General features: G+C 43.1%; 1 protein-coding gene across 2 annotated transcripts in view; it reads left to right on the forward strand.

The window, feature by feature from the left end:
* rspo1 (R-spondin 1) overlaps positions 1 to 19,856 on the forward strand; it is a 36,546-nt gene extending 16,690 nt beyond the window's left edge. For both annotated transcript variants that reach the window (XM_018727031.1, XM_018727030.1), the window contains 4 exons: positions 5,771 to 5,962; positions 11,405 to 11,554; positions 12,822 to 13,037; positions 18,756 to 19,856. In XM_018727031.1, the coding sequence (XP_018582547.1) occupies positions 5,771 to 5,962; positions 11,405 to 11,554; positions 12,822 to 13,037; positions 18,756 to 18,910 (713 nt within the window). In that variant the 3' untranslated portion in view covers positions 18,911 to 19,856. The remainder of the gene's footprint in view (positions 1 to 5,770; positions 5,963 to 11,404; positions 11,555 to 12,821; positions 13,038 to 18,755) is intronic.

The raw sequence follows: 19,856 nt of genomic DNA on the forward strand, positions 1-19,856 counted from the left end.
GGTTTCCTGTCCAGTGCGGCCACCCCGTGGATCCCAACGGACCGACTTACTGGTGAGTGATGTATCTCTCAATACCTCCCTGTTGATATTACCAGTTACAGTATCCTGGGGTTTGCAGCAGCAGGAGACAAAAGCTATGGTAGACAGTAGCACTGCAGGGAATTTCATAGATAGTGATATCGCTGCGTTCTGGGGCTTGCCTTGTGCCCCATGCTCTAAACCCCAGGTTGTTAAAGCTATTGATGGCGCTCCAATCGGGTCTGAGCGTATAGAGCAGCACACAGAGCTCGTTACTTTGCAGATAGGGCCCCTCCATAAGGAACAGATATGGTTCTATCTGATTAAGTCCCCTGATCACCCCATTGTTCTGGGATATCTGTGGTTAGTCACCCATGACCCTGTTATTTCTTGGAGTGCTGGGAAACTGCTGTCTTGGGGAAAGCAGTGTCCCAAACATCTGGAGATGTCTTGTAACTCCACATCCATAGAGAGCCCTAATGCAGATCTGCCCCTGCAGATTCCAAGGGAGTACGCTGATCTAGCGGCGGTGTTTAGCAAACACAAGGCTGCAGAACTGCCCCCTCATAGACCTTGGGATTGTGCTATAGATCTTTTGCCTGGCACCACACCCCCTAGGGGGCAGGTATACCCTCTTTTCCAACCTGAACATCAGGCAATGGAGGCTTATATAGCGGAGGCACTAGAAGCCGGACTAATCCGGCCGTCTACTTCTCCAGCTTCTGCTGGCTTTTTCTTTGTTGAGAAAAAAGACGGGGGTTTGCGCCCGTGTATTGATTATCGGGGGCTAAATGCCGTTACTGTGAAGTACCCGCACCCCTTGCCTCTTATCACGTCGGCCCTCGAACAGGTTTCCGGTGATGACATCTTTACGAAACTGGACCTTAGGAGCACATATAACCTGATTCGGATTAGGGAAGGGGATGAGTGGAAGACCGCCTTTAGCACCGCCCTAGGCCATTATGAGTATCGGGTCATGCCTTTTGGCCTGGCGAATGCACCTTCCGTATTCCAGGCTTTTGTCAATGAAGTACTCCATGAGCTGATTAATCGCTCAGTATTGGTGTATCTGGATGATATTCTGATCTTTTCTCGGTCCCGTGAGGAACATATTGTACATGCCAGGGAGGTGTTGCAAAAGCTAGCAGCGCATAGGTTGTACGAGAAAGGGGAGAAGTGCCAGTTCCATGTGCATTCTGTGGATTTCCTGGGGTACATCCTAACACCCAAAGGGGTTATGATGGATCCAAAGAAGGTCTCGGCAGTTCTGTCATGGCCCCAGCCAAAGACAGTAAAGGACCTGCAACGGTTCCTAGGTTTTGCGAATTTCTACAGGCGCTTCATAAGGAACTTCAGTTCCGTTGCAGCCCCGCTGACTGCTCTGTTAAAAGGAGCCCCTAGGCGCCTGACCTGGACCCCTGAGGCTAGTCAGGCCTTTGAAGACCTAAAGAAGCATTTTCCCTCTGCCCCAATCCTGAAGCACCCTGACCCCAAACTGCCCTTTATCGTGGAAGTTGATGCATCTGAGGTAGGGGTAGGGGCGGTGCTCTCACAGTGCCAGGGAAATCCCCTGAAGCTCTATCCATGTGCGTATTTTTCACACAAAATGTCACCTACTGAATAGAATTATGATGTAGGAAACAGGGAGCTCTTAGCCATAGAGATGGCCTTGGAAGAGTGGAGACATTGGTTAGAGGGGGCTACTCACTCGTTTTTAGTGTTGACTGATCATCGGAACCTGGAGTATCTGCAGAAGGCAAAGAGGCTCAATTCTAGACAGGCGCGGTGGGCCATGTTCTTCACCAGGTTCCGTTTCACGGTGACCTATCATCCTGGTTCCAAGAACGGCAAGGCCGGTTCGCTGTTCCGCTTGTTTGAGGTATCGCCTCAGCTCTCCCCACCAGACACCATCTTGTCCCTGGCGCAGTTTGGGGCTCCCATCCGTTGGGCTTTATTTGACGATATCCAAGTGGCCCGACGTCAAGAACCCGGTCCCAACGAGCAGCCCCAAGAGAAAGAATACGTCCCCTCCACCATCTGGTCCGAGCTCCTACACTGGGCCCATGATGGTCCCAGTACAGGACACCCAGGGGTCAACCGAACGTTGAAGCTCCTCTCTGAACGCTTCTGGTGGCCATCCATGAAACAGGACGTAAGAGACTTCGTCCTTGCCTGCACCACATGTGCCCAGGCCAAAGTCCCACGACAGCTGCCAGCAGGGTTTCTTGAACCACTCCCAATTCCAAACCGTCCATGGTCCCATATAGCAGTGGACTTCCTTACTGATCTATCGTGTTCTGATGGAAACACCACCATACTGGTCGTCATAGATCGCTTTTCCAAATCCTGTCGACTGGTCCCTCTGAAAGGTCTGCCCACAGCCCTGGAGACCGTGGAACTGTTGTTCCAACATGTCTTCCGGCTGTATGGCCTTCCAGAGGATATTGTCTCCGACACGGGACCCCAGTTCACCTCAAGGGTCTGGAAGGCCTTCTTTGCCCGCTTAGGAGTCTCAGTCAGCCTCTCCTCTGGTTATCATCCGCAGTCTAATGGGCAAGTGGAACGCCTCAACCAGGAGATTGGACGTTATCTGCGGAGTTACTGTGCTCAGAATCAAGCCGATTGGAACAGATACCTCCCCTGGGCAGAGTACGCCCAGAACTCCCTGATCCATTCGTCCACAAACTTGACTCCTTTCCAGTGTGTGCTCGGTTACCAGCCTCCGCTGTTCCAGTGGACGATGGAGACCAGTGGGTTACCAGCGGTGGATGACTGGTACAAGAGGAGTGAATCGGTGTGGGAATCCGCACATGTCCGTCTCCAGGAGGTGGCATCCAGCCAAAAGGAGAAGGCCGACAAGAGGCGTAGGACTGTATTGTACCAACCGGGGCAGAGAGTGTGGCTGTCCACCCAGGATTTCAAACTACATTTGCCCTCGAGGAAGCTTGCCCCCCGTTTTATCAGCCCATTCAAGATCCTGAAGAGGATCAACCCGGTTTCTTACCGCCTTCAGTTGCCCTCTCATTATCGTATCTGTCCCACGTTTCATGTTTTGCGCCTCAAGCCCCATTGTGTTTCCACCCTGCAGAGCCCGGCAGTCTCTCCACCTCCACCGTTGGATGTGGATGGTTCTCCTGCTTACTCCGTCAGGGCCCTCCTGGACTCCAAACGGAGACGGGGTATGCTGTACTATCTGGTTGACTGGGAGGGCTATGGGCCGGAGGAGCAGTCTTGGGTACCAGCACGGGACATATTGAACCCGGCTCTTATAGAGGATTTCCATAGGTCTCATCCAGATCGGCCCGCTCTGTGGGGGCGACCGCCTAAAGGAGCCAGCGGAGCAGAACTACTTGCGGATTCTTAATCAGCGGTTCTATTGTGCTCTCTTGGCGATTCGTAGTATCTTGTTCCCTCAGTCTGTTTCCTAGGTGTTCATGCTCCAGTCCCGAGTGCCCGTCCTGTCAGTTCCTGCCTCTTGTTCTCCAGTCCTGGTCCAGTGTTCCAGTCCGGTATTTCGTCACGTCTTGGGGTTGCGGTCATACTCACAGAGTAGCGTTTCACTGTTCACCGTAGTTCAAACACCGTGTGTGTTTCCTGGTCTCGTGTTTCCTGTTTCACTTCCACCGAGTGTCTTGCAATATGCACAGTGCACTTTTAACATCACACTGCACGTGAGGTCATTTTACGTTTCGTCCGTGTTCGGACGTAATAGCAACGCGCGTCCGTGTCGGACTCCCTTCTGGACGCTACACTGAGATGCCATCCATAATAAAAGTAACAACGTAAACGTTACAAAATGTGAAGAGTCAAATGGAGTTTTTTTGAGGAGGTGTCAGAATAAAAAGTGATGATGATGTTGATGAAGACAAATTTTAAAGTATTTACTTTCCTTTTTAAAATCTTCATCGCAAACTGTAGTCACCATGGCATTTGAATGTGGTAATCAGAGAATTTCATGTTTATTTGCTCTGCAGTGGAACTGTGCTGTCACAGCATAATGGTGTGTATAAATATATGCCCAAAAAATGGCAAGAGGCTGCCAATGGCTCTCTTTGAATTGTAGTTCAATTTCCATTTTTTTAAATCACAATTAATATAAGTTATGAAGCTTTCAGGTGGTGAAGTATAGTATGCTGCTGCTTCACAGTGCCTGGGCTGTTCAGATGTAGGTTCAAATCTGGCTCAGTATCTATGGAGATTGCATGTCCTCTTCTGTGTGCTCTGGTTTCCTCCCACAGTCCAAATGTGTCTGTGGTAAATGGGTGACTTGGACAAGCAGTTAACAAAAGTGAGTGTGTGTGAGTATAAAGCTCATCTGTGAAGGTAACATACTGTACGTTATATCCCGTGTAGGGTAGTCATGACTGGGATTTGGTTGGATTGCTCTGGGAAACAGAACATTTTTAACGGTTTTAGTATCTGGATTATCTCTTTCAGACAGTGTGGCTGATGGATTGTGCTGCACTTGTACATATTTAGAGCTTATACAGCATGTAATGTCTGCAAATCAACAGATCTGACTGTACTCAGTGGCCCCTAGATAAAGGAAATGCACTTTGACACACTTTCTGTAGTTGCTTAAGAAAAGTGCTTTTGCCATTTCTCTGTTGGAACGAGGGGCAAGAACACAGGAACATTCAGATGAATTTATATGGGGGATTTTGCCAAGATTGTGCTGATGGCCATGGATGGTAAGGTTGAGAATTTGATTTCAAACCTACATTCTTCACCTCCTATGTAGCTTCTTAGCCACTTGTGTCTTCTCCTTCTGTGGCTCCTAGGAAGCCAGTTTTGTTAGTGCCGCAGTGGTAGGGTTTTGTTTCTGATGGCTCTTGTCCGGTATTCCACACCCTGTACTCCCATGGACCATTGTATGTGATGTCAACGAGAAGTAGTGTAGTGGCAGCGGAAATGAGCTTACACCACAAAGGGCGTTATTGCTTTATACTTAAGAAGGGATCTGTGTTGGAAACTTACAGATTCTCAGATGTATAAATGGGCAAAAGCCTAAAAAGTATTTAAGATATTTCAGATATTACAAACAATATAGTTATGAAGACTTAGGCTGGACTGTTCAAGCTGTGAGTATGATCTTCATCAAGGACTGTTTAGCATGGGCTTTAGATCAGCTACCAGCAACTCTTGTCACTTTTATTATTCATTAAATAAATGCCATTGATGTTCATGGTGGGGGGTGTGGTGGCGCAGTGGGTTGGATCTTGTCCTGCTCTCTGGTGGGTGTGGGGATCCAGTCCCACTTTGGGTGCCTTGTGACGGACTGGCGTCCCCTCCTGGGTGTGTCCCCTCCCCCTCTGGCCCTACATCCTGTGTTGCCAGGTTAGGCTCTGGCTCCCCGCGACCCCGTATGGGACAGGCGGTTCAGCTAATGTGTGTGGGATATGTTCATGGTTGCTTCCCATCACTGCAGAGAGCATTGGAATGTGTTTTTACCTCAGCATTCAGTTATGGGTGAACTGATTTTTTGGGTAAATAAACAGTGGAAAATGGTTTATTTTGTGTGTGAAGGCCAATCATACCAAACTTAGGAACTGTTTTAATGCACACTGACATTAGCTTTTATAGTTAATTTTTATAGTTGACTTTATGGATTGCTAAATGTGGGGCATTAGGTGGCATATTCCAATGATGCTTAATTTTACATTTAGAATAGAATTTACACTTTCTCCATGCCTTCCTCTGACTTTTGTCTTTATTGTGTCCTCCCAACCCTTCTCCCTGCGGCCTGCCCTAGTAAGTACTGAAGTGCCACCATCTTGTACAAGGGGCTGCGAGCTGTGCTCTGAGTACAACGGCTGCCTGAAATGCATGCCCAAGCTGTTCATCCTGCTGGAGCGAAATGACATCCGGCAGATCGGCGTGTGCCTGGCCTCCTGTCCCGTGGGATACTTCGGTGTTCGGAACCCTGACATGAACAAGTGCAACAGTAAGAGACTGCCTACCGTTCCATTTATTCCCACATGAAATTAGTTTCTTAAGCAGGGGCCTTGTTTTATTACCACACGTTCTATCGTAATGTACCCGACTGACACAAGAGGAAAAGGAGTAGACTCTCGAGAGGGGAAACCCCCCCTTCCTTATTCAGAACATATCCCCTACATCGCCTCTACATTACAGCAATGGCAGAGAAATTTTAGGTCAGTGGGAGTGTGCCTTTTGCTTTGGGAAATGAAAATAAATAAAGTGAGGTGAGAGGGAGATGAAGGTAGAGAGGGGGTGGCTAAATGAAGAGGAGGTGGCACAGAGAATTCCCCTTTACAGCTGTAATGGTTTAGAAAGGCCTAGCCCCATTGATGCATTGGGAAAGATGTTGGGACGGGAGCACAGGCCTGTGTCTGTTACCCAGAGCTGCCAGGTTTTCCTGCCAGGCTCTGTTTCCTCTTACCAGCCACGGAGGGAAGAGGAATCTAAACAAAAGCAAAACAGAACAAGCTCTTGTTTGTCTGCGTTTTTATTTTGGCTTGAAACGATAAAGTTCACGCCAGTACGAAACTATGTAAATGTGGCAAAACCACATGAGTATTATGTAGCAGACACCGCCATAGGGATGTCCACTAAATCTTTTCATTTTTATGTCTCTTGAGGGCATTCTTATAAAGTTGTGGGCTAATGGACTCAAACCAACACCTCCAGTGAGATAGAGAAAAAGTTTAGCACTGTGCTGTGATTCCTGGGGAAAGGATTGTAAATTATGTTCTCTTCCTATTTTGTGATGCCTGTGTATTTTGGTAGGCAATTACAGAGAGCAGCTTGTAGCCATTAAATTTTGTTGCACGATTAAAATGCCAGCTGTATTTCTTTTAATGTTGTAAATTTGTTTGATATACAGTTGTAGCCGAGTTTAACTTTGGTCAGATGTCTGAGATTTTCTTAAGGAAGTGAAACAAAGCCAGTGGGATTAGATGCAGTGGATAGCCCACTCAGCACCTCAGGCAAGGAGGTGGCCCTACAGCCCACCAGAAATGTAAATGTAAATGCAAAATATGGACGTGGAGTCCAATATTAAAGGTAAAAAAAAAAGTGCAATGTTGTACGGAAAAATTTGTGCAATATTCGGCTCATAGTGTAGAAGGGCTTGGATGCCCTGAGAGAGTCACAGCCTAGAGCTAAGATAACTAGATCCAGCAACGCTTTATTTTTATGTAAATACCAAGTACTTGTTATTATCAAAGCCAAACATGAAAACTAAAGGTTTTTTCATAATAAGTACCATATACAGCACATGTGGTTTCAGTTATTATCTGTATTTGCAGTGAATTCAGCATGACATATGGAAGTCACTACAGCATTGTTTTGGATACAGAAATCAAATTTCAATTCAGTATTATACTCTGAGTCCTTTAAATATAACTGTATGACAGTTAGCTTTTGTTTTGTTATGCCCTTCTAGTTTTTCTATTTCTGTGTCTTCAATCCAGGCCAGAAAGCTGCATTGCACTTTGATTTTTTCTTTTCCAACCAATTCCTCAGTGGCTGGGTTGTTGTAATTATCCAATTAACTGCATACATTTGATACTCCTCCAGATCCCAAGATGTCTTGTTAGCAACATTTGTGTTGCGTTAAGAGCACATTTTTAAACAGTTGAGTGTAAAAGTATTTTGCTGTGAATGTTACTAATGTGAAATTTAGCTGTCAAGAGTTTAATGAAGTAATTGAGAACAGAGGTTAGAGGAAAAGCTAGCACGCACAGCAGCCCCCTCCCCCCAGCCAAAACCTGGTTGTGGGTAGGGGTGATGGGGAAAGGAAGTATTACCCAAAGCCTTGCAGATGCCTGGGATTTTGTTCATGAGTTTATTCTGTTATTTACTACATGGCTGCCCTGACTTGCCTACTACAGTGCCTTTGCAAACATACCTACCTTAACTAATGAATCACCCTTAAGACACTATAGTATTGGCACAAGAGATGCCCATATCCAAGGTAACTCATGATGTTTATACTATGCAGGTTTTCTTAGGGGGCCCAGTGGCGCAGCAGGTTTGGCCTGTGCCTGCTCTCTGGCAGGTCTGGGGTTTCAGTCCTGCTTGGGGTGCCTTATGATGGACTGGTGTCCTGTCCTGGGTGTGTTCCCTCCAGCCCTATGCCCTGTGTTGTTGTGTTAGGCTCTGGTTTGCTGCAACCCTGCTTGGTGAGAGAGAGACAGAGTTTTTTTTCCCTCAGAACAGAGTCACAGCAACATAGAGTAGGAATGGGCTTACCAAGAAAGTACAAATACATACAGGTATATAGCACAGCTAAAGGGCAATACAATATTTAGCATGCGTGGTCATATATTGCTATTTCAGAAGACTCATAATGTGACCAAATGAAGTATTTAATTTTTGCTAAGGAATATCTCATTTTTGCTACAATACACTTTCAGAAAGGTAAAGAAACTAAGTAAGAAATGAAGGAAAAGAGTCCTGCTTCTAATTGTATCAGTTGACCATCATATGAAAAGCTTGAACGATGAATGAAATAGGTACCTGACTAAATTAAGTTAATGTTTGTCAGAATGAGCAGTGTGAAAGCTCAGATTGCTGGATGCTGTCAGTGTCAAACCAAAAAAGCCTTCGTCTTACGTTGTGGTTATAGATGTCACATGTGATGATCAGGAGTCTATTTGGATTGCATAAGGCAAGAGGCAGGGTACAACCTGGATGGGACTCCATCACAGGGCAATCACACACTCAGTCACTTGAACATAAAAATTCTAAGGGTAGTGTCAAATCTCCAATTTAGATGTACCATTTCACTAGAAACATACGTCTTTGGGGTATGGGAGGAAACAGAAGCAAAAGTGAGTATACAGATAGAGTATATATGGAAGGGAAGCCTGTGTACTGGTTTTATTGTAGGGCTTTTCTGACAAAGAAGACATTAGAAGAGCAGCAATGAACTGTGAGATCGCATTAGAAGGTTCCTGTCTGATGTTAAAAAAAATGGTAAACCATCTTGGGGACCATTTGGGCCAATTGCACCAGCAGGGTACCTGCATACTAGATTGATTTCATTTTGAGAATTAGGGACAGACACACCAACCCAGAAAGGCAAGGTGTATTAAAAAAGTGCCATACTTGGAGATTCCCTTCAGCATTCGCAGGTAAACTCATGATTTTCTGATTATTGTGCAGGTTTTTGTTTTTCAGCTTATCCATTTTCATTTGTTACAGTTCAGCTTTTCACTCCAGCACAGCTATTTGATTTAGCTTGTGATTCATCTCAATCCTAGCAGAAATAGCAGAAATTCTATATTCAGTTTTGTCATTCCAGTTTTCAAAGGCTGGTTAAGTTTTCTTTCCACAAATAGATTGCCACAGTAGAGGATAAAAACTTTCAAGCATCCAACCTTGCAAACTGAGCTTCCAGCTTACTTATTCCTGCTTAATGAGCTTACAATCATTCAGTCAAACATAATATTCATTTGGCCACGTATCTTTTTCACTCCTTGTACAAGTTCTTCATCAGAGGACAACAGATACAACTAAAAGCAAAAGCAGAAATAACCATTTGTTTTGAGTGCATCCACAGCAACAGCCTTAGACTGCAAAGCTGACTGGTTTTCCTTGGTTTCATTCTTAGCTCTTTAAATTTTCTGAGAGCATCTTGTGGAAAAATTTTGACAGTTCTTGTCCTTCAGGCAACATGCGATTTGTCAGTTCTAACCTCTTAGAACCAATCTAGGGGAGAAAAAAAGGTTAGATTGTGGGTTTTTAGTATTTACTTGACATCTTTGATTCTGCCATCCTGACCCCATCCTGTATTACATTTATTCATTTGGCTGATGCTTATCTCGAAAGCAACTCATAATTATTTACCTATTTAAACAGCTGGGTAATTTTACTGGAGAAGTTTTTAGGGTAAGTACCTTGCCCATGGGTGCTATAACCAGACGTATGTGTCATGGTTGGTTCCGGAAGGAAGCAGTGGACCCAAATGCAGAGTGGAATTTGGGGTTTATTCAGGGAAATCCAAGAGCGGAGGTCAAGGGACAGGCAATCAGTCTTTGAGGAGTGAATGTCGTTACAAGGAGAATCCAAAAGGCAAAGTCGGTACACAGGCAAAAGGTTGATGATCATAGGAAGGTACAGAAACGTAGGAGCAAGGGACGGGATTGGGGAAGGCGTCAGGGAACAGGAAGGAGTGGAGCAAGAGGCTAGGAGATTGCTAACAACAAGGCTGAACAAGGTTCCGCATCAGCTGGTGGTTTGACGCAACCTTTTATTCCCCAGTCTGCGCTGCATCCCAGGTGTTCCGCATCGGCTCAAGGGTGTGGGTGTGACAATATGATTCCAATCCTGCAACCTGTGGATTCAAAGGCTGCAGCACTAACCACTATGCTACCAGCTGTCCTTGTCTACTTAAACTGCTGAATATATACTAAAAATTGAGTCTACTAAAACAGCTGTCATGTCATCCTTATGAATATAACTGCAGTACTGACAGTACTTTTTTGGTTTGCCCAGTTGCTAAACCACTACCATCACCATCTCTCTTATGTCAGCGAATATGCCGAATGTTAAGCATCCCCATATGCAAGGCAATAACTAAAATATAGGACTCACCTTTGTTTGAAATACAACAACACACTGCTGGTCTTGAAGTTGGACTCTGGGTCTGGTTTCCATTCACTCCGCAACAATAGTTACCAATTATTTTAACTCTAAATGTTTGTTTGAAGGAACAAGTTCCTTTCCTGGCTCTTGATGAGCTGGAGATGTAACTTCATAAACAATCTTGATGACTGATGTCTTGGAACTGAATTCTTTAGACTTAATGTGACTGTTTTTAAAAAAATAATTTAGAAGAGTAAGGGCGCTGCTGAGTGGCCTTCAGAGTGCAGCTTAGCAAGTGTTAAAAGATATAGAATTGTGATCAAAAGTTTGCATGATCTGATCTGAGATTATGTTCTCTTGTTCTTGAGTAAGGTGCTTTAATCTCAATTCCTTCAGCAAAAACATCCAGCTGTACAAAGAGGTAAAAGTTTAGACTTGTAAACTAAATCTCTTTGGACTGAAGTATCTGACAAACAACTGAATAACAGTAACATCACTAAAGCTAATGATATACCCAGTATGTTCAACTGTGATTCTTGGAAGTCTGCTCCTAGGATATGGTTGGAATTTCTGTCTTTATGTAGAAGTTATCAATGTACATGAAACTGATTGTTTCAGAGCAATTTTTGAGATGGGTGATATGTAAACAAAAGTATGCTGGCAAACTAATCGGTTTTAGTCACGACAGTCTTTATCTTGAAGCTTTAACAATTAACAAATATATGCGTTAATGTTTAAAAACTGGCAGTTAACATTGCATGCCAAAAGGTATTGTGGGATATTGTATCGTTGAATCCTGACTCCATGCTTTCCTCTATATCTCTCTGTACAGAGTGTAGAATAGAGAATTGCGAAGACTGTTTCAGTCGAAATTTTTGCACAAAATGTAAGGAGGGCTTATACGCACACAAGGGGCGATGCTATCCAAGCTGTCCTGACGGCTTCAGCCTTACCAATGGAACAACGGAGTGCACCAGCGTTGGTGAGTGCTGTCACCACCTCACCTCCATTACAGCAACAAGTTCACGTGACATTTGTTTTATCTCCTGTGTCGGAAATCAAAATTTTCTTGACAGGATCACTCAGAAATGGATAAATATGCATTCCTGGTTTGGGGGGAGGAGATTTGGTGAAGGATCTCAAATTTAAAATCGAACCGCACGTAACATCTTTAAACCTGCAGCAGAAATAGTTTATGAACTATGTGATTACTGTTCTCTTTATATTTTCACACATTTCCATTGACTGTATTAGTAAAAACACGTGTTGGTTCTAAAAAGTTCCAAATCCCAAAAGGCACTAACAAAATAGCATAATTTGAGTAATACAACAGAATATGCAAGACCACTCAGAGGGATTTTCTTGTTTTTTCTCTTGATCTCCTCTGTTGTTTCTCAATGTCTGTCGCTCTGGAGCAAGGCCCATATTCTGTTTTCACAATTTTATTGATTTCTTTTGAAACACCGCTGTCATAAATAAACAAAAACAGTGCAAACAGGGCTGTATTCAGAGAAACACATTGATGCTTTCTGGGACCAACCCCCCCAGCTCCGGAAAGAGGCCTTCATTCTCAAAGCAGGCCAGTTGGCGTAACGCTCTCCCTCCTGCCCTCCTTGACCCAGTACTGCAGCACCTCTTATCTCCTCAGTTTTTCAGCGTTCTGTCGTTGTTTGGCAACTCAAAACCTTTCTAGACCCATTTCCCTTCAAAAGCATGATTCCAAAATGAATCACCCGAACAGTTTAAAAAAATGTCGAAATTCTCCTTCTGTGTTAAGAAAAACAGTGCTCACCAGATGTAGGGATGACTTGAGTGTGAAACCATCTAACAAAAGCAAAAGGTAAGTTCCTCACATATAGTAACTGTAATCTTTTTGAAGCTTAGGGCAGACTCTGTAATGTCTCATTTCTTTTCTGGATTTCCTATGCTTTGAACTCACAGCCTGTTGAAATTTTATGCATATAGATCAGTGGCTCTCAACTCTGCTCCTAGCTGGGTTGCGTGTGAGTATTTTTCAGCTCTTTTTAAATCTAGAATAATCAGTACTAGGAGGTAAGACTAAATGAGTTCAATTAGGGAAATAATCAGTTTAACTGAGTTTTTAAGTAGATCATATGTAGACTGAAAATCTGAACTCACCACAACTTCCAAGACCACAGTAGAGAACTACCTCTATAGAAGTGATGCACCACCCACAGTGGTACCAATGTGTTCTTTTTGATTCACGTCCCCTCTTTGGTCCTCCACAGCACAGTGTGAGCTGGGTGAGTGGGGCTCTTGGGGTCCTTGTATGAAGAAAAACAAGACCTGTGGGTTTAAGAAGGGCACCCAGACACGCGCGCGAGAGCCTGTTCAGAGCCCTAGCCCAGACACTTCGGCCTCGCCGGCTGCTCCCCTTACCTGCACCCCTGAGGCAGAGAGCCGCAAGTGTACAGTGCAGAGGAAAGTACCTTGCAACAAAGGAGGTGAGAGTGGAGGGGGTATAGCTGCGGGGGGGGGGGGGGGGGGGGGGGGGGGGATTTAAAAGGAAATTTTAACTTTAAGAATGAGAGACCTACAGAATAGTAGGGTGGGTGGGAGAGGAAGAGATGCCTTCTTTGGGATTCTGTAAGATTGTCCTGCTACTTAGTCCATAGTTCTCAACAGATGCCTCCATATTGTGTGAATAAAACATGTACTGAAATGGTCAACCCATTATTTCTTAGTTTCTGTTTCAAGGAACTGTAAGTCAGGCATCCAAAATGCTGAATAATTTTGCATTTCTTAAAAAGAGTTAAAAGAACCTGTATTTAGTGTGCTGTTAAAATTATGAGCATGGAGTACAATCAAATGAGCAGAGGCACTCAGATCTCAGAGCAATGAGGTGTATGAGGTGTATTAATGTACTACAGGTAACAGAATGAAAAGGAAACCCAAGTCTAATTTCTTACAGAGAACAATGGGCTGTTAAATGTCTGAAATATATGAATCTACGCTCTGGAAAAAGAGGAAAATTAAAGGGGGAGAGTCTAGTATGTGGTTGCCCCTGGTGGTATGTGGAGGTACTACAAGAGCAAGAAATTTTGGGAACAAATGTGGATATATACTGTAGTTATCACCTCACTGTCCCCAACATCACAGCCAACAACTCTGTAATCCATTAGAACTTTGAAAATCTGGAGTAGATGCTGTGGTGTTTTTTTGGACTCCTCTGGAGGGAATGCAATTAAAGGTTACTGTGATACCTGGATTATCGAAGCAGAGGAAAGCACTGGAGCACTAGGAATCGTGCATTTGAATTTGCCTAAAGTTTGCCCTTGGGAGGACACAAACTGTTGCTGTATCATTCCCCACAGGCCAGACCCCTATGGGTTAAAGTCCAGACATCTGTAAAAACTGACCTATGACTTTTGCTGATTGAACCCTTGTATGCAGATTTTTTTCCCGGGATAAAAAATTTACCAGCCTGTTTGGTGTTATGATTTTAGGGTCAAACAATTTAAGTTGTTTTAAAAAACTTTAGTCTTTCTTACTGATGGATTATTTTTTATTTAGTAGCTAAAGTATAAGCATTTTTGTTAAAGAATAAATTTGGACCGAATTGTCATTGTGAGCATTTAATTTTACTAGGATGGGTATCTGATAGATATCTCACTTTAACAAACAGAAATGTTCTGCCTAAGCAAAAACACTGCAAAGCACAACATGGATCACGAAAGTGCCATTTGCATCTGGTAGTTGACCTTGTAAAAAAACGAAAGAAGAAATGTTTTACAAGAAAGCTAATGCGGCAAGTCAGGGATTTCACTTTGCTCTCAGATGTCATCTTCCTGTCTTTCTAGGAGTGTGTCTTCTGGCTTGCATTACTATTTTCTTGTGGTTGTTTTCTTACAGTAAGTGGCTATAGATAATGAAACAAGCTTACAGAAGTACGTACGTGTGTGTGTGTGTGTGTGTGTGTGTGTGTGTGTGTGTGTGTGTGTGTGTGTGTGTGTGTTTGTTTGTTTTGTCTTTATTAGTGAGCTGGGATTTATAGAGGGAAAACCCAGGTCTTAATTATATCACAGCTCTCTAATTCAAAACAGGTGCCCTGGATTACTGTTGAAATCGCTGTGAAAATTTGAGGTTGTATAACAAGTAAAATATGCTTACCTATCTCACTGAAACATACTTCTGTGACCCAAACAGCCACACTGAATGTCACGTGTCCTTTATTTTTTTTCCTAGCATGTTTTACACAGGATTTGAAAAAGCAAGGAATTATAGTGTAAGGTTTGATTAAGCCATTGAATGCCAGAACCTTCCTGGAACAAGTAATTGCAGTGTTCTCTTATTTCCACGTTATCTCGTTCTTGTTTTCCATCACCCCACTATGAAGGGACAAGCTGGAGGTGGGAGGCTAGAGAGCCTGGCTTGTAATTCTTCTGGGAGAAGAGGGCCCTGGGCCCGGACAGGCCGTAACAGCACTGCCTGAGGAATGAGGGGCAGATTTACACTGCGTGACGCCTGCCTTCTGGAAAGAATTTCAACTCTGAGTTCAGAGGAATAATTAACAGTGAAATATTATAAACTGCCCCATAAAAATGCTGCATGGCCTGCCAGATCTCTAAACTGCGGACTCTGTGCGCGCGTGTGTGTGTGTGTGTGTGTGTGTGTGTGTGTGTGTGTGTGTGTGTGTGTGTGTGTGTGTGTGTGAATCTCTGTAGGTGTGTGTATTTGTATGAGGCAGGGGTACATTGTGTCAAGAAGGAACTGTCTTGCCACTTAGAGGTTTCCCAAAGTGTCTCTTGCAGCAGGTTTGAATAAAAGATGCTTGTTTCTCAGTCTAATTGCAGAACCACAGGCAAATATGATTGAACAATAAATGTTTGACCTCAATGTACTTTTTTCCTTTGCATGAGCTTTGCGTGGCATGATAAATTAGATTCTTGGTGGACACATTTGCGCAATTGGCCAACCTATGGGTAATAAAAATACAAGAGGGTAGTGCTTGTATAACACTTGTTTACTGCTCTGTGAAGCTCATGCTTTGATTTGGCCAGATTCACTTCTCTTCTTTCCCCTTCATTAGCTTAATAAAAGCATTCACATGAAGTTTTTAGAAAATTTCTAAAAACTGTGTGATGGCCCTTGCTAGGCCTTTATGTTCAGTTTTGGAGCAAAAAGTGCCATGGTTATTTTTCCCATGCATTAATATATTTGACATCCTCTCCATTAGTGGTTAACTGTGAGATGGTGATGAGCAGAAAAGCTAGTGAAACTGGACCACTTGGCTGTTGCTACTGGATCTTCTATTTGCTTTCCGAAAGAAGACTTACAAAAAAGCACATTAAGTGCCTGCTCTGTGAAAACTGAGAAGAGTGCAGTGATTGTTTATGATTAGCATGATTGTTTTCTGACAACCAGTTGGCATGAACACTGACAAGTGAACAAGTTGATCTTTTAGTCGATCGTTTATTGACTACGAGACTCAGGAAACTCTACAACGTAGTCTGTGTTGCTAACTTTTGTCTTTTTGTTGTTACCATCATGGCCATCAGTACTGTTTCAAACTGGGATCAAACTTATCAGTCTGTGTTATAGACTGATGGGAGATTTAATAAGAGCAGACATGAAGAACTTCTTAAACTGAGTCATCAGTTGCATGCTGCTCTTGTGGGAATGACTGGCTGGAGGATAGTCTTCTGTATAGTGGGACCACTCTGGCTTAAGCTGGCTTAGTTTGCTGTTTCACTGAAGACAAAAACTGGATGCCCCACAAAACAAGAGGGATGCCAGACCAATGTTAAAAACTTACACTAATTTATTTCTGGTGCCCCCTTAGTCAAGAATAAACACTACTTAAAATTTTTATAGGGTCACGGGTTTATTAATGCATTGGCAATTGCTGACATGTCAAATAAATCCCATTTCAAAGGAAAACAAATATTTAAACCCAAGCCTTGTTCTTTAATGGTTCCTAAATGTCTTTAATAGTGGTTAAATGAAAGCATGTTTGAACTTTCACTTTTTCCAGGTATAAAAATTAGCAGAAAATAAAAAAATATACAGTTCACTCTGACTAAAATATTCCTTCATGCTGCAGTCTCTGTAGTGTGAGAACAAAGAGGAAAGAGCAGGAAATTTATCATGAAGCCAGTGCCAGATTTCATATTGATAAAAGTGAGGTTCACAATGGGATGTGGAAAAGAAGGCCTAGTTCCAGTTGTCACTGTTGTCACACACAGTGGGAATGCTTACTGAGCCAGTTAACAGCAAATGACATAGGTGCCTGTGACCCACCCTACACAGTTTTATCTCACATGTGAGATACTTGACAGGCTTGCTAATGGATGTTTGTATAAGGGTGCCAAGGCAGTTGGGCACTTGGAGAACATGACAAGCGGGAGCTGGGGTTCAAGGCAGGCTGGTGAGTGCCCTTGGAAGAGTAGCTCAGCCAGATCCCATGAGATGTTTACAAAGGCCATTATGTTGCGTTTGTCTCCATCTCTAAGACATAAACAGGGCTTTAAAACGTCTTCTGGTTGCCATCTTCTCACACAGGGGCCTTGATTATGTTTTTTCCCTGCTGTAGTTATGGTGTAAAAACAGAGAGCCTTAGTGTGTTTCCCATAAAGCAAGCCCCAGCACTGCCTTGTGTCAGCCCAGAGGGTGCGTTTGAAGGTCTCTGGTTTCTTTATCTCAGCAGGTTATAGATTCGGAAAGCTGGAGCCTTCGGTTGAAATGTGAAACGGCTATGAGGAGAGGCTCCGTGACAACATTCGGCACATTACTGCGGCAGCCAGTTCCACATCCTAGTGTAACATTTGTAATGGCTCATTGTAATCCTTGACAGGATCTGTGCTGGATAAAGGCACCAGGTGTACTGTTGATGGTAACAAAACTGTTGCATTGTATGATTGCTTGTCTTTGTTTAGAGTGCACGGGTCTACTGAGCAATTTTTGTACAATAAGTTCCCTGAGTGCAAACTGGGCCCTGCAGTTGCAAGTGAGAGCCTCTACAAGTTTAGCAAAAAGCTGTTTTTCTCACACACACATTTTCTGAACCGCTTGTCCCATGCGGGGTCGCGGGGAGCCGGAGCCTACCCAGCAACACAGGACGTAAGGCCGGAGGGGGAGGGGACACACTTAGTAAGAAAAATCAAACAAGAGTGATTTGGCGACCTGCTACAATGCAGATCTATGGATCAGTCAGGTGCTTGTGAGGCATTGTCTGCGTTCTCTTCAGGCTGTGTATTCCTCCACTCAGTTGCTACTGAAACTACAAAGCTGTGTATGATTTACTGCAGGAAGGGGAGTGAGATAACTGGGCTGATAAAGGATGTTAAACAAGGATGCAGTTTTCCACACCTTTAAATTAAAGGAGGGTTGTCTAATGGCTGCAAGTGGCGCACTGCGTCATGTAATGCAGCCTGCAAGATCATTTGTAAAAATTCTAAATATATGCTACATCTATCATAAATACTATAAATTCTATTGAGTTACATAATTTACACACAAACTTCAACAAACGCCATACCTAAATAAATATAATAAAATAAATTATTGTCTACGGTTTAGACAACTAAGATTCAGTATATTTGATGATTTTTACACTTGTGGCCCAAAGACAATTTCCCAATAATGATTGTGGCCCTTGGCCAAAAAAGGTTTAAATCAGATGGTTCTTTCAAACAGCTATGGGAGGTTTGAAGAGTTAGATTAAGATTTAAGGAAGTTTGTAAAGACAAAATTATCTCACATACATACTTTGTTACTGAATAAAGCTTAGGTTAACTGTGGACATCCAGCAGTTTTCAAAACCATATACCTAGATGATGTCTATATTCAAGGTAACTTACAGTGCTAGATAATCAAGTGTACCATTGTTTACACATTTGTACACCTGGGTGTTCACATCAAAACAACTACAGGTAAGTGGGTGCTAGAAGAAGAGCAGGGATTCCGACAAGCTGTCCCTACATTGCAACCTACAGACTTCAACAGTCATAAATACCATGCTTACCCTTTTTCCAGTTCCAATAAAAATGGAATGTAGAACCAAGGCCTGGTTTTAAAATATGTCATCATAATACTCTCATCAATCTCTTAACTATGTGACCTAACAGAAGACAGAGTCCACTGTATTACATTCAGCTGGTTGAAATGAAGTAAGATTTTAGATGAGTTCTAATAGTGGGATATGTTCTTCTTCTACCCCTTAGAAAAGGGGAAAAACAGAAATGAAAAACCGGAGGACCAGCGGAACAAAGAGAATGGCAAGAACAGGAACCGTGAAGCCAAAGATGGTATAAAGAGGAGGAAGTTCCAAAACCGGGCCACTACTGCCCCTACCCTCACACCTAGTGGCAGCAAATAGTCTCTAGTGATTGAGTGAAATGAGAAGTGTGGGGGACAGGACCAGGGCTACATCCATCACCGTATACTATATATACAAGGTATATGCAAATGAAGAAACAAGACAAAACACTAAGAAAGAAAAAGGATCTGTGCTGCTATGCATTGAAGAAGAAGCTCTAGAACAGGAGGTTTGCTGCAATAATCTAGGGACCGAACTGTAAGGAAAGGAAGGTGGTGGTATCTTCTGCATACCCTCAGACCTACTACACCATACAAACAAGGTCCTCCTGTCAAAAAACCTTCCCCACTGGGGCTGTTGAACAGTTGTTCATGCTTTTGTTTTCCTTGCACGACTTGGTAATAGGACTTGAGAGACTGGCTGAGCTATGGAATCTATGGTCTGCGAGAAGTTTGGCTGGATGCCGCTTGATCAAGGGTTTGTTACATTCAGACCATTAGTAATGATTTTTTTTTTTAAAAAAAACATTGTAACTTATGTTTTAAACCTCCAATGTTGGTTACATTCACATTTACCGCAGGTACCGCAGCAGGTTATAGGAGTGTTACAAATTTTCTGTGGGCAAAATGAACAGGATTCAGATGTTTTATTTGTATTTCTGTTTTATGATGGAACAAGAGAAAGACACTGGAATTTGCGGTTTGATAAAGCAGAAAAACTTCAAATTCAAACTTTTCCCCTTATTTGCTTAAAATTTTCTGAAAATACCAAAAACATATGGTAAGCATTGTCACAGACCTCATACTGTTGGCCTGTTATGAGACAAAAAGTAAAAATGTAGCTGCTTGATCATTTATTTAAAAATAATGCTTTGATTAAAATGAAATGACACCAACTGGACAGTAACATACATACATACATCCATACATACATTGAGTATAGGGATGTGCATACAAAATGGCAATGACTGGCACATCCTGTGGAGCAGAAAATTGGATGGACAGGA

Source organism: Scleropages formosus, chromosome 18, assembly GCF_900964775.1.
Source record: "Scleropages formosus chromosome 18, fSclFor1.1, whole genome shotgun sequence".
NCBI lineage: Eukaryota > Metazoa > Chordata > Actinopteri > Osteoglossiformes > Osteoglossidae > Scleropages > Scleropages formosus.